Source organism: Urtica dioica, chromosome 4, assembly GCF_054948205.1.
Source record: "Urtica dioica subsp. dioica isolate 48M chromosome 4, U.dioica_male_clone48M_v1_H2, whole genome shotgun sequence".
In the NCBI taxonomy this organism is placed as follows: Eukaryota; Viridiplantae; Streptophyta; class Magnoliopsida; order Rosales; family Urticaceae; genus Urtica; species Urtica dioica.
In genome coordinates, this window is record NC_142759.1 from 35,657,610 (window position 1) to 35,671,400 (window position 13,791).

The 13,791-nt window shown below is 38.8% G+C and overlaps 1 protein-coding gene across 1 annotated transcript; it reads left to right on the forward strand.

Annotated features, from left to right (window-relative positions):
• The first annotated feature begins 13,004 nt into the window (after positions 1-13,004).
• On the forward strand, positions 13,005-13,466 carry LOC149401516 (uncharacterized). Its single transcript, XM_089610762.1, has one exon. The coding sequence runs from the start codon at positions 13,005-13,007 to the stop codon at positions 13,464-13,466; it is 462 nt and encodes a 153-aa protein (XP_089466888.1).
• The last annotated feature ends 325 nt before the right edge of the window (positions 13,467-13,791 follow it).

The following is a 13,791-nucleotide window of genomic DNA, read 5'->3' on the forward strand; positions in this document are numbered from 1 at the left end:
CACGGAGGTGGTGGGAATGTGACTCATCTCTCGAGAGTCGTGAGAACAAAGGGAGAAAACTGGTAGAGGGGATGCGTCGCCAAGGTCGAGAGATGCCCTCCTTCTAGTGCCAAAATGTTGTCGTAGTTTTTCGGACAACGATTTAGGAGTCGCAGACGGTCAGACCCAAGGCCGGACTAAGTGCTCTCGTCTAGACTCGAGCGTGTCGGACTTGGTATCCCAAGTCGTCCATTACCTGTCTGTGGTATCTGTCTCGTCCAGGCACCTGAAACGCAAGCAGAAAAGGTGTGAACTACAAAGGGGAAACAGAGGGGTTGCCTCTGTTTACCTCTCCGATGCTCAACATTAGTAGGATTGAGGTGGTTTGTAGAGGGTTTAGTGTTTAGGGGTCGAGACTTGAGAGAAACGAGCGAGGTACGAGTTCGACAGCGTTTCAGTACTCAAATTCGGATTACCTGGACTAGGGGAGAGACCCCTATATTTATAGGCGACCAAGGAGCGTCATGAACAACCCCTTGGCCGAGGGCCGCCTCTGACCCGGCCATGGCCGGCTCTGACTCGGCCGTGGAGGCCATGGCCGGCTCTGACTCGGCCATGGCCGGCTCTGACTCGGCCGTGGAGGCCATGGCCGGCTCTGACCCGGCCATGGCCGGCTCTGACTCGGCCGTGGAGGCCATGGCCGGCTCTGACCCGGCCATGGCCGACTCTGACTCGGCCGTGGAGGCCATGGCCGGCTCTGACTCGGCCGTGGAGGCCATGGCCGGCTCTGACTCGGCCGTAGAGGCCATGGCCGGCTCTGACTCGGCCATGGCCGGCTCTGACTCGGCCATGGCCGGCTCTGACCCGGCCGCGGAGGCCATGGCCGGCTCTGAGGCGACCGTGCGCTAGGAAAGACTTGGGGAAGCTGCCATATGTTGTCGTTGCCGTACCGGGCCGGAATGGACCGGTAACAGATTCTCCTAACAATCGTACTTAGGTCAATAGTCCTTTGATCCTTAGATTGTGAATATATCATTTTAAGCAAACTATAAAGAGTTTGTTCATGCAAATCTACATTTGTCTCTTCGTAAGTTGTTAAGTTTGTTTATGGACTAAAGACTAATGTTTTATCATAAAGCTTCAAATAGACAAGGAAGAATGAATGAACGTTTCAACTTTTTATTAATGAATAAGCAATTACAAGCAAGAGTCTTCGTGAGATTTTATTACATCAAATGTACAAAATAAAGACTACAACTCTTCTTGTGGGCACCATTGACAACAATTCTGACCTACTAGTCAACTTGCTAGTCTTTTGCCTCATAACATGTGCAGGGCAAAACCAAATTTTGATGCGGCCAAGATTTACTTTACAGCCAGTCCATCGTTCATAAGGAGTACCAGTAACCGTTTTAGACGGAACTTGGTTCAGAATGTAAGCGGCTGTTTCTAGGGCATATCCCCAAAAGGAAAGATGGAGTGATGAGTAACTCATCATTGATCTAACCATCTCCATAAGAGTTCGGTTTCTTTTCTCTGACACTCCGTTTTGTTGAGGTGTACCAGGTGCGGTAAGCTGAGAAGCGATACCTTCTTCTTTAAGAAAGTCATCGAACTCTCCAGACATATACTCACCTCCTTGATCAGATCGAAGGGTTTTGATCTGTTTGCTAGTTTTCTTTTCCACTAAAGCCCTAAAGACCTTAAATACGTTAAAGGTCTCGGATTTGTGTTTGAGCAAATAGACAAAACCGTATCTTGAGTAATCATCAGTAGAGGCTTGGAGTGGACCGTCCCTCACAAGTCTCTTAATCTTGTCTAGACTGATATGACCAAGTCTTAAGTGCCAGAGATATATTGATTTTATTAGATCGGAAGGATCAGAAAGTTTGATCCTCTTTGGCTCCCTAGCTAGATCATTATCTATTTCGGTGTCTAATACAGAAGGTTGAGTGGGATAGATGTAGAAAATGCATTCTTCATACATGCATCAGTGACAAAAGAATTATCAGGAAACGAAATACGAATTCCAAATATTAATGAACTTTAAACAATAATCTTGCTCAAGAAGACGAGCAACAGATATTAAGTTCTTCCCAAAGGTAGGAACAAAATAAACATTATTCAAGTTTAAATTGCGGTCTTCAAAAGACAGCGTCACGGATCCCACAGCCTTCGCAGACACCAGGCTCCCATCACCCCATTTGAAACAGAAGTCGCCTTCCTCTAAGCTTTTGGTTTTCTTGAAACCAGTCAAGGAACAAAAAATATGGTTAGTAGCAGTGGAGTCAAGAATCCACATTGATACATTATTAGCTACTAAGCATGCTTCGATAATTAGTACAATACTATGTTCCTTTGCTTTGACATAGGCAGGACAGTTCTTCTTCTCGGCCTTGTGAGGTCTCTTCTTAGATCCAGAGGCGGAGGGTTTGTTCTCCGTAGCATGTGCCTCTCCTTGATTCCTCTTTTTTCTTAGTAAGACCCTCAGCAGTGTGAAGCTCCTTTATTAGCTCGGTAACAGTGTACTCTAGCTTGATCATGGAGTAGTTCAGCTTAAAGGTGTCGAAAGATTCGGGGAGGGTTTCCAAGATCATATCTATTTTGGTCTCCTCGTCAATCTCAGATCCTAGGATTTCCGTCTCATTCAGGTAACTAATGATCAGCATCATATGGTCCCTGATAGGAGTCCCAGCCTTCATGCGATAGTTCATAAAATGTCTGACTGCTTGTTGTCTGGCCTGACGCCTTTGCCCTCTAAACATCTCATGGAGATTGTAGAGCATGTCAACGGTTGTCTAAATGTCACGATGTTGCTGTTTCAGCACATTGTTCATAGATGCTAAGATATAGCACCTCACAATCTCATCGGAACGGAGCCAAACCGCCAAGGCGTCTTTGTCCTCTTGAGTCGAATCATCATTCGTTTTAGGAGGACACGGGGTGGTGAGTTCCTATTTGTACTTGTTAATGGTAAGGATGATATTGAGGTTACGTAGTTTTCAGTTTCGAGCTTTTTTTGAGGAAAGGATGGTTGAGAGATGGTTGGGAGACATCTTGCTGAAGTTGAAACAAGTTTATGATTAGTCTTTTGTATTAGGATTTAAGTTTGTTTAAGACGATAAAATCCAAAGGTGTTATAAACCAAATGACAATTTACTCCCTCAAGAGAAGGCTGCAAAAAATCTCCATTTATAAGTAAATGACACATCATTAATGCTTAGCCAAGATGTCAATACACCAATTTTGACTAGCCACCTTTTAAATTGGTTTGATCACTCACATCCTTTCGCAGAGCCTCAAGGGAGGATTACTAGGGATTGAGTCTAAGTGTACAACCAACCACTTAGTCCAAAAGGTCAACTTTGAAAAAAAAATCCTCCAAGATAAGGCCTTGTCTTCATCGTCTCACTCTCGAACGTAGCTCATTGAGCAATGATCGAAGCAAAAACGCCATTTAGTACTCCCATTGAAGAGAGGGCCACAAGAGTGACTCTTAGTCTCACGTTAATTGCTTCTTTCATTGGTGTTGGAGATCATGGGTTACAGACAACAAGTATAACCCTCCCACTTAGTTTTTAGAGTTGGCACATCGTTTCTTATAAGTTCGGAAACAAATTTCCTATTTATAGAGCGATAGAGTGGACTTCTAGAAAGGAATCCTAGATCTTCATGTTTAAGGAAGAGAAGTGTTAGTGCATAAAGGCACAAGGTACATACTCGGACATTTTCCTATTTTCTATTCGGGAAAGTGCATGAGGGAAGTGTGAACTTCAACTCACTCGAACACTTGAAAGTTTGAGATTACACATCTTTTATTTTTCTGCTTTGTCTACGAGAAGACCTCCAACTCAAATTTTCAAGAGCATATAGATTTTGAACATATGTGATATAGATATAGTTTTGAAAACATTTTGAAAACTTATTTGATTTGGATGACAAAATATTTTCAAGTTTGAAAGCTAAAACGGTTTTTCAAAATTCAAACTAGTTTTGTAAAAATTCAATTTCAATTAAACTTTCAAAATTCAAAACATTTTAATCTTTCACATTATGTTTGTTATCTTATAAAAAAAAAACAATTTTGCTCAAGGAAATTTTCTCATTAGAGTTCTATAACTCATGGAGTGGGGTCCTAAATTCGGAATTCATTAATTATAAAAAACTAGACATTTGGAACAGCCGCGCACCTCGGAGTAAACTCGCCATAACTGGCGGCTCCAATATCCTTTTGACCTAAAACCAATTGCATTCGAAAGAGGACAAACATACCTTTAATTTGAATAAAGAATCATTAAATTTCTAATTCTGAGCTGAGAGTTATGCCACTTTTACTGCGGGTTATTTCTAGAGCTCGAAGAAAACCGAAATAATTAAAGTTCGGACATTGAGTGCAAAAAATAATCGAGTGTAACATAACGTTTTAGAAATTTGTTAAAGCTTTTATATGTGTTTTATTAACATGGTAATATTATGGTATAAAAGAAAATAACAACATAAAACTAAACGAGTAAATACACGAAACTAGCAAAACAATGTAACTAGTCACAAAATTACTCGAAATTTCTCAAACTTTAAAAACACGTTTTTCATATAAAAAAAAAAAAAAAAAATTTAAAAATTTAAAAATTTTAGAACTGATTACAATGTGTTTCAATAACATCCCAAGGTCATATAAAATCAACATGATTTTAAATTTAAAGGCATGGGCAATAAATTAAAAAAAAATCTAAGAAAACAATTCTAACTTGTCACAAAATTAGTAAACTTTTGAAAACGATTTTCAAGCTCATAATTTTAATTACATGTACATGCATATCTTTGACCATAGCTCTGATACCATTTGTTCGAATTGATATAGGGTTAAGAAAAGATTTAACGCTTCGAGCAAGCGGCGGAATTTAAAAATTTTCCTTAAAACAAGTAAAACGTTTTTACTAACCTAGACAAAGAGAAAGTACATATAAATTAAAACTATTAATGACCATTATTAGTTTCCTCTTTTTTTTCAAGCATTCATGAGCAATCCTTTATTGCCCATTCCTTCCTCATTCACACGGCCAAGACTTGCTTCTAGAAGCCTTGGATTTGTTTCCTCTTTTGTCTAGCTTCCTTGATGTCCGAATTCTCCCTTTCCTCATAGAGGAAATTTGTTTCCTCTTTTTCTTTTGGCAAGTATCTTCATACATTAATGCACAAAATAATCTCTATTTATTCTTTGGGTTAGGCGGCCAAGACATCTAGAATGGGCTTCTAGATGCTTCTTCATTTGTTCATGACAACTTAAGAAAAGGCCCATTAAGAATTTTCAAGTAAAATTCTATGAAATGAAATTAATCCACAAGGCCCAATAAACTTGTTATGGCCGAGTGATAATATGTCATCATATGACAATGTCAAAAAATTTATTGACATTCATTTCATCCTATGTCCAAAAAGACAAAAATATCATTTTGACAATTTTCGTAAAACTTGTCTTGTTGTTGTTTTGACTTAGCTTCTAGTTTAACTATTCCTACTCGATATGATTTGTGACAGTGACCTCATGGATCGAAATGAACAAAGCTTGAGCTAAATTACTTGGACTCAAAAGTTCACAAACCTTTTCTAAGTTTAGCTTAATGTCAACTGACTCCACTAAAGAGTTGACGCTAAGAACCTCTCGGTTCAAATGAATTTATTTTCTACTCAAGAATTCAACTAAATTGTGATGAGTTGATCCACTGAATATTATCTATGTTTACCCTTCATGAATACCATCAGCTAGTCGGGATTTACAAAATTACCATTTTACCCTTCTAGTTGTTATTTCCTCAACTCCTTTGTCGCTTGAGAATAAGTTAGATAAAATGTATTGACGAGGAGCTAACAAGTCACATTGATTCATCCAAAAGAGTCGTGACTCAATTTGGACACTGACCAGTTCATTTATTCACATTCCAAGGAACAAAGCATGAGGTGATATACATTGCATTTCAACAATCTTTTACATGAATTCCATATCTATGAGATCTTCAAAAGTTACTCATGACATCTTCATAACTTAGAACTTCACCAATAGGTCCTGTTCAGAATCACATAGTGAGTCCGAACTCTGACTTTCTCAAATGAGAATACGTAAGGTGTGAAATGACATGTCTCATTTTAGGATTAAGGTAAGCATGATGCAATTCATACGTAGTGACTTCGAGACATAAGAGGTTAAATGGTTTGTTCTTATCTTGTCTCTAGAAGTGCACTGGTCAATTCAGTACCTTCGGAAGATACCTAGAAGAACTATAGAGTCTCCAACTCTCAATGCCCCATAACCAGACATCATATATTCTCCTAACAATCGTACTGAGGTCAATAGTCATTTGACCCTTAGATTGCGGATATATCGTTTTAAGCAAACTACGAAGAGTTTGTTCATGCAAATCTACATTTGTCTCTTCGTAAGTTGTTTAGTTTGTTTATGGACTAAAGTCTAAGGTTTTATCATAAAGCTTCAGACAAGGAAGAATGAATGAACGTTTCAACTTTTATTAATAAATAAGCAATTACAAGCAAGAGTCTTCGTGAGACTTTATTACATCAAATGTACATAAGTAAAGACTACAACTCTTCTTGTGGGTACCATTGACAACAGGTTGATCACGACGTGCGAGCATTCTGCACTTGTTGTAAATGCACGACCCGGACAAGCTTTGGTTGTAGATGTGTCGTTTAAGTACCGTTACAACACACTAACCGAAGTCTCTATGATGGTCACAGTGATATTTGATCTAAATCTTGGAGTGATCATGGACACTGGATCATGTTACCGCGCTCTTTGACTCATTCGTTAAATGGCTACTATTATGCTAATCACAGCTTATGTCTTGGGAGTTTCAGAGCATTATTCGAGTGGGAAGTGATTGACATATACAGAATCTAGCCTTCCTGAAAGAAGGTCAATGTTCACTCACCTAAGGGTTGATTCCAAAACCGATAGATTGCCGACACTTTCGAAGTATGAACGTTCGGAAGAATCTTTCGCTAGGGAAGCAACAGTGCTTAGGGTATATAAGTATCAAGAAATGTATAACATATTAATTCACCTTTCTCGATACGGGTTGAAACTGGAGGATCTTGATCACGTACTGCCTAAATCAGTTGACACTCGTCAAGATGAGTAAATATAATTCTAATATAAAGGAGAGTTCATTCTTTGCGTACCTAGGTGGAGTCTGACCAAGATTAGACAAATCGATGCCAAAAAGAGAAATGACTTTTACGTCTTTTCATCGAATTTGTTAAGCTTCTATTCCTAGGTCCGTAGTACCCGATTCGGCTTCGATAAGACGAATAAAGAACCTCTAATAATAATGAGTTTCATTATTATAGATCTCACTAGCTGTAATGGTGATTGACAGCATTAAAATTCAGAAAGTGAATATTTGCTGAATTAATAAATTATTTATAGTAGAATTGTTTATTTATTGTTTGATCAAGTAAATAATCAATTAATCCATTATTTATTTATTTTTGGACCAATTAAATAAATAATTAATTGGGTTTTAATCAATTGGGCCTTGCAACATGTGAAAGTCAAATTTTTGGAATTAGCAACTAGGAAGTCGCGCAAATCCACTTGGCCGTGTGCCATAAAATTCGTTTTCTACTTATTGGTATTTACCAATATTTTCTCTTTAGTTTAAATTAAGGAGATAGAATAATATTTAAAAGGAAATGAGATATTATCATTTATTATCTCTCATGAATATTTAGAGGGAATATATTTAAAAGGATAAGATATTTCCTTTATTCTCTCATTAATAAATATTCTCTATTTAAACAGAAAATAAAATCTCATGGATATTGATCTAATGACTAAGAGAGAAAATAGAATTCATGAGATTAGATCAATAAGTTTTTTGAAAGAGCAAAAATTCGCCAGTCCCTCTGTGTTGGCCGTGCTCCCCCTCTCTCTCTTTCCCCTTGGAATTAATCAATTCCGTTCTTAGAAAAATAAGAGTGAGATCTTGAAACAACATTGTTTCTAGATCGAGTGAGATTATAGAGTGTGGTCCCACGCCGTCTTTCTTTATTCGTACAGAGATTACGTCTCGGAAGACTACGGTGTCATCAAGAGGAGTACCAGGATCTGAAAGCTTGAAGAATGAGCTCCAAGCGTTTTGAAGACGGATTGTGAAAGCTTGAAGTTTCAGTCCGTGAGCCCAACCCGTAAGTTTTCTATGAACTTTATTCTTTGTTCTTATTGGTTACTTGACATGTTTGAATGCTTTTATAAATTAATTAATAAGTAAATATGGATCTTGTTAGATAACTATAAAAATTAATTAGCTCTTGGCAGTGTAATTAATTAATTCTGCAACTTATATGGTTATTAAGGTGCGCAAATCACCAACAAGTGGTATCAGAGCTAGTTCATTTACTTAATTAATCATTTCGTTCTTGTGATTAAATTTAATATGGTTTGAATGAAATTATATGTGATTATGTTTTTCATGCAATTCAATATATGATTATGTAAATTGGGATTCAGGGGTTGATCGTAGAATATTTTATCCTCGCTTTTCTAGATTTTTTGTAAACCCAAAATTCATAGGGTATAGGTGTTTTGTAAATATTATTATTTTTGTTGTTGTAATCCGACGAGTGACATTCTTGATCAAAACGATCGGCGAGAGACAGACCCACAATCAGGAGAAGTGAAGGACTGAAGGACGACCTCCACCGCAGAAGAACCACCCCGCCATGGTGGCGGGGCCGATGACCAAAAGAGACAGACATGTTGTCCGCCTCTCCTCTGCTGCCTCGGCTCTCGGGCCGTCTAGCCCTCCTGGTACACGGCCCAACCACTCGGGCCGAGTCCCACCGTGGCGGGTGGGCTCGAGGATAGTCCGGGCTTGGGCCCGGATGGGCCCACTTATTGATAAATAAAAAATAAAAAATAAAACTGTTTTTAAAATCTAGGCCTTATTAATTATTTAAAAACATGAAAAATAAATAATTTGATATTGATTTATTTTCCAATGGGACATAGATTTGGGCCCATATTCAATCCATGGGCCAGTATGATTGGGTTCATCTCGTTTTATTTATTAAGAATCAAATAGGACACGATCAAACCGAATCAAACCATGTTTGCTTGTTATGGTTGTTTATTTAATTACTTTGCCATGTTTGAATGCTATAACTTGGATATTGTATCATGGGTTTATGGTTATCGTGGGATTTCATTTATTTTAAATGATCTAATTGGATTAGGATAGTTTTAATTAATGAGTTGAACGGATCGGAAAACTTTGTCACCAAGCCGATAAGAGGTTAAGCGGAGGGGTTGTTAAAAGACCTAGCGCTTTTCCTCTCTACATGAAGCTTTTCCGTGATGGAATACTATTAGGATAATCAAGACTAGATGTCACGAAATTCCTAATAACTATGCTATATCGAAACTTATGTTTTTAAGGTTAGCTTAGAAACACTCGAGTTTTTAATACGATTTAGTTAACTCGAGTGGATAACCTAGATTAAAGATAATGTTAGGAAAATTAAAATACTAAAAGTATATTGAGTCTGTAAGGCCTCCAACATTAACACAACACCATGAGGGTGGTCTTGTTCACATCGTGACAGGCGGTCTTTAGACATGGTGGTCCATTCCCTTTGGAAGGTATAAGCGCATTCCAATACCAAGGTTGTGTTTCTGACGATACATAGAGAGGTGGATCTTGTGCCTGACCTAGGCTTCCCTAGCACACACGGGCTAAACTTTGTTTACTGAAATGTTGGGTCGACTCAAGTTTGAAATGACCGGTGGTTGTCTCATATGGCCAAAGATTCCTATAAACTGGTAGTTAATGAGCATATTTATGAATGTACATGAACTATGACTGCTCATTAATCTGAGATGGTTCTCATGTTTACTAGGTGCACTCTGTTACGTCACCTTAGTGAAACGGAATGTGGCTATTGGTGAATTACCGTGGAATATAAAAACTGGGTTATTTTATTCTAGTGTTTTATCCCGTGCTTATGCATTAAGTTTTTTTATTTTCCTAAATATTATTGATAGTTGTTTCTTTTCATATTGCTAATAATTGCTGTTATAATTTGTAGTAATCATGTCAAACCCTATGATATAGCCTTGATGTCGAAAGACGTTCTTACTGGTGATAACTTCCCGAAGTGGAAGTCGAACCATTTAATTGACGGTTTCTGCGCTTGGCTAGGCTAGTTTTCAAGGCCTGTAACCGTACATTTACCAAGCACTTATGGAGATGTTTTGTAACCGAGAATTGATGGATAATGGTTATAACCGTTCTTTGCCTCTCCTATAAAAGGAAGTCGAAGTCTCTCAATCGAAAATCATCCAGGGCAAGTCTTTCATAGCTTCCTCTCTCCCTCTCTCCGAAATTGTTTTCTTTGTTTGTTTTTGAAATTCTATTTAGAGGAAGAGGCAAGATGTCGCAAATAATGTAGAGTCAATGTGTCCGACAACTTGCTATAACACAGATAATGGATAATGAAATAAGCAGTGCGTAAAGGAAAAGACACACAATATGGTTACCAAGTTCGGTGCAATGTCACCTACATCTGGGGGCTCTCAGCCAGTGGAAATGAATTCATATCAAGTAGTCTATAGTACAAACAAGGACTTATATGAACAACACAAAAATCAATGCTCTAGAAACTATTACTACAAGTGATTACCAAAACAGGGACTCCTCCTGAATTTGAGACCCCTCTCAATTCCACTCGTCAAGCACGCTCCAATGCTTGGTCAGCTTCAAAATCAACGCACGTGAAGACTTCAATCACGTAGACACAAAACTCAATCTCGCAGACACTCAGACTTCTGGAATATTGTTTGTAGAATTATACCGCTCTTATCAAAATAAATAGTCTCCCAGTTCGCCAATCGTGCATGTCTAGGAACCCTAAAGTATTTTAATAAAGCGTCAAAACTTCTAAGGGGGAAGCACCCTGCTTTTATAGCTGTCATACAAGTCTGGAAGTCAAACTAGGGTTTCCTTACCCATAGACGCGTGAAGATCATCGAGTAAAGTCTTCAGCGATACGATCTGCCCAAACAAGAAACTTTTCAGAACTACAGTTTGCGCACAAAGAGAAAGATGTCTCTACAAATCTTGAAGCATGTTGTTCGACATCTTTCCTTAACAACTTACAATAAAAAAATGAGCCAACACATAATGTAACAACAGTTTTTATTCGTAGTCCGGCGGTAGTTTCTGGTACTAAGGTTCTAGTTCGTCGAAGTCAAGCCGAGTGGTGCTAAGCTTGTCTTGTTGTCGTTGTATCCTGGGAGGCTTTCGCTCAACTAATCCAGCACCTGTGGAGGGCGATAAAAGCTTCAAGAAAACCGTCCTACGAGCCTCGACGCTTTCTTTTATGTTCACTCTTTCTTGTGTTTATACCAGTCAAGGTTTTTTCCGATTTTGTTATTTATTTTATTATTTTCTGGAAATTCAATTTTATTTAATTTCTTGCAAATTGTCTTTATATTCCGCCAATATTATTATAATATTGCTAACAAGAAATCAATTTTATTGACATTGTCGATCTTTTAGTGAATAAACGTTTTTTTAGTAAGGTCATTTTTAAATTAAAAAAAAATTCCATGGGCATATCTGTAAAAATCGAACAATTGGTAATTTATAAAAAAATAAGCATCTATCGGTAATTTGTGAGACTCTCAGGGCTTACCGAACGACTGGACCAAAAAGGTTCTCAACGATTGTGGAAAACGTCACAGAAGAGGCCATTGACGAGGTGGTGAGAGAGTTCTTGAAAGCTTTTAAAGAAGACTCGTTGGAGAGCAAAGGCTGGCAGGCTTTTTTTATTATCCGCGTATAGGGTCTCCAAGGCAGCCATGAACAGTTACACGAGGGTTCTAGCCAAGAGCCAACCAGGGATCTTGGTCAACTGTGTGTGTCTCGGGTTTGTGAAGACCGATATAAACTCCAACACTAGTGTTTTGAGTGTCAGTGAAGACGCCGCTAGTCCTGTCAGGCTTGCTTTGCTCCCCAACGACGGTCCTTCGGATCTCTTCTTCATTTGATCAGAGGTGTCTCAATTTTGATCGGAAAAATAAAGCAATTTTTGTTTGCAATGCTTTTTGTCCTTGTGCATCTTGTATTGCTGTGTCACTCTGTGTTTGTGAAGTGTTAAAAAAAAATTGATGTAGTTGACAAAGGAAAGAAGACCGTTTGGTTAACGAAGTCTCTTGAACGGAACGTCTCTGTTTTTTCTTTCTGTAGAGTAATAGAGAGAAAAAGTGTTTTGGGCTTGGTTTCTTTCTTCGCCACATTGTACGTCTTTGTGGTTTTATTTTTTTTTTTGTTCTTACCTAAACTATGACGTACTTTTTCAATTTTACTGATCAAATTTGTTAATTACTTGTACCGTTTTTTAAGTGATCAAAATTAGTTACAGAAGTAGCATGCTAGCTGAAGAAGAACAACGAAAACGGAATTTCTTGAAATCGGACATTTTTGTCAATATATGTAACGCATTGTTCCAAATAGCTGAGAGTTTCCTTAGCAGGAGCATAATCAAAAGAAAGAAAATTGAGGTAGTTTCATAGCAATCACCAGTTTTGTACAATTGATTGAAACATTATAGAAAATACAAAATAGAAAAGTCACCATATTTACTGTTCCCAAAAAAGAAGGAAGGAAGAAGTGATGTCACTATATTGAGCATATAGAATAAGTATAAACAACAAACAAGTGAAGTTCTGCGTTACACACTTACACATGTGCGGCTAACGAGCTGTTTAAAAAAAAAAAAAAAAAAAAAAAAAAAACAAACAAACAAACAAACATGTGCTTTTTTATTCGGTCACGCCGCAACGGGGTATCCGCCAGGGCGTTCCTCTCTCCCCTTTCCTTTTTCTTTTATGCTCAGAAGGTCTATCCGGGATCCTGAACAAAAAAGAAGAGGATGTAGAGATCGATGGGATAAGATTTGGGAACCCGGGCATACAGGTGTCCCATCTTTTATTCGCGGACGATAGTATGCTGTTTTTCAAGGCCGACGAAGACAACGTGCGGAACATAAGTGGCTGCCTTTCCGCCTATGAAGCTGCCTCGGGCCAAAAGGTGAACTATGACAAGTCTAGCATCACTTTTGGATCTCAAGTGGATGAAGAACAACAGCGAGAGCTTGCAGCAACACTAGGGGTCCAGGTGGCCGAGAACTTGGACCATTATCTCGGACTCCCAACATTCTCATGCCGTCGGAGAGTGGAGCTGTTTACTTTCGTCCTCGACAAGGTGTGGAAGAAGATAAAGAGCTGGAAGGGTGGCCTTTTCTCGCAGGCTGGGAAAGAGGTTCTTCTTAAGGCGATCGTGCAAGCAATCCCGAGCCACGCCATGAGTTGCTTCCCTTCCCAAGAGCCTCATATCCAAACTCCACAACCTCATGAACGCCTTCTGGTGGGGCAGCAACAAAGAGAAGAAGAAAATCCACTGGGCTAAATGGGAGACGCTATGTAGACACAAAACCAAAGGCGGCCTTGGCTTCCGGAACCTCGAGGACTTCAACCAAGCTTTCCTTGCAAAAAAAAAGCGTGGGATATTATCCGACACCCGGATCGCTTGGTGAATCAAGTCCTCAAGGTATGTTATTTTCCCGATAATAATTTTCTGGAGGCTAATGACGGGTCAAATGGCTCCCAAATCTGGAAAGGAATTCTGTGGGGCAGGAAACTCATCGAAAAAGGTTCAAGATGGCGTGTTGGAGATGGAGAACAAGTGGATATTCTTAGAGACCGATGGATCCCGAGACCAAAGTTGTTCAGCC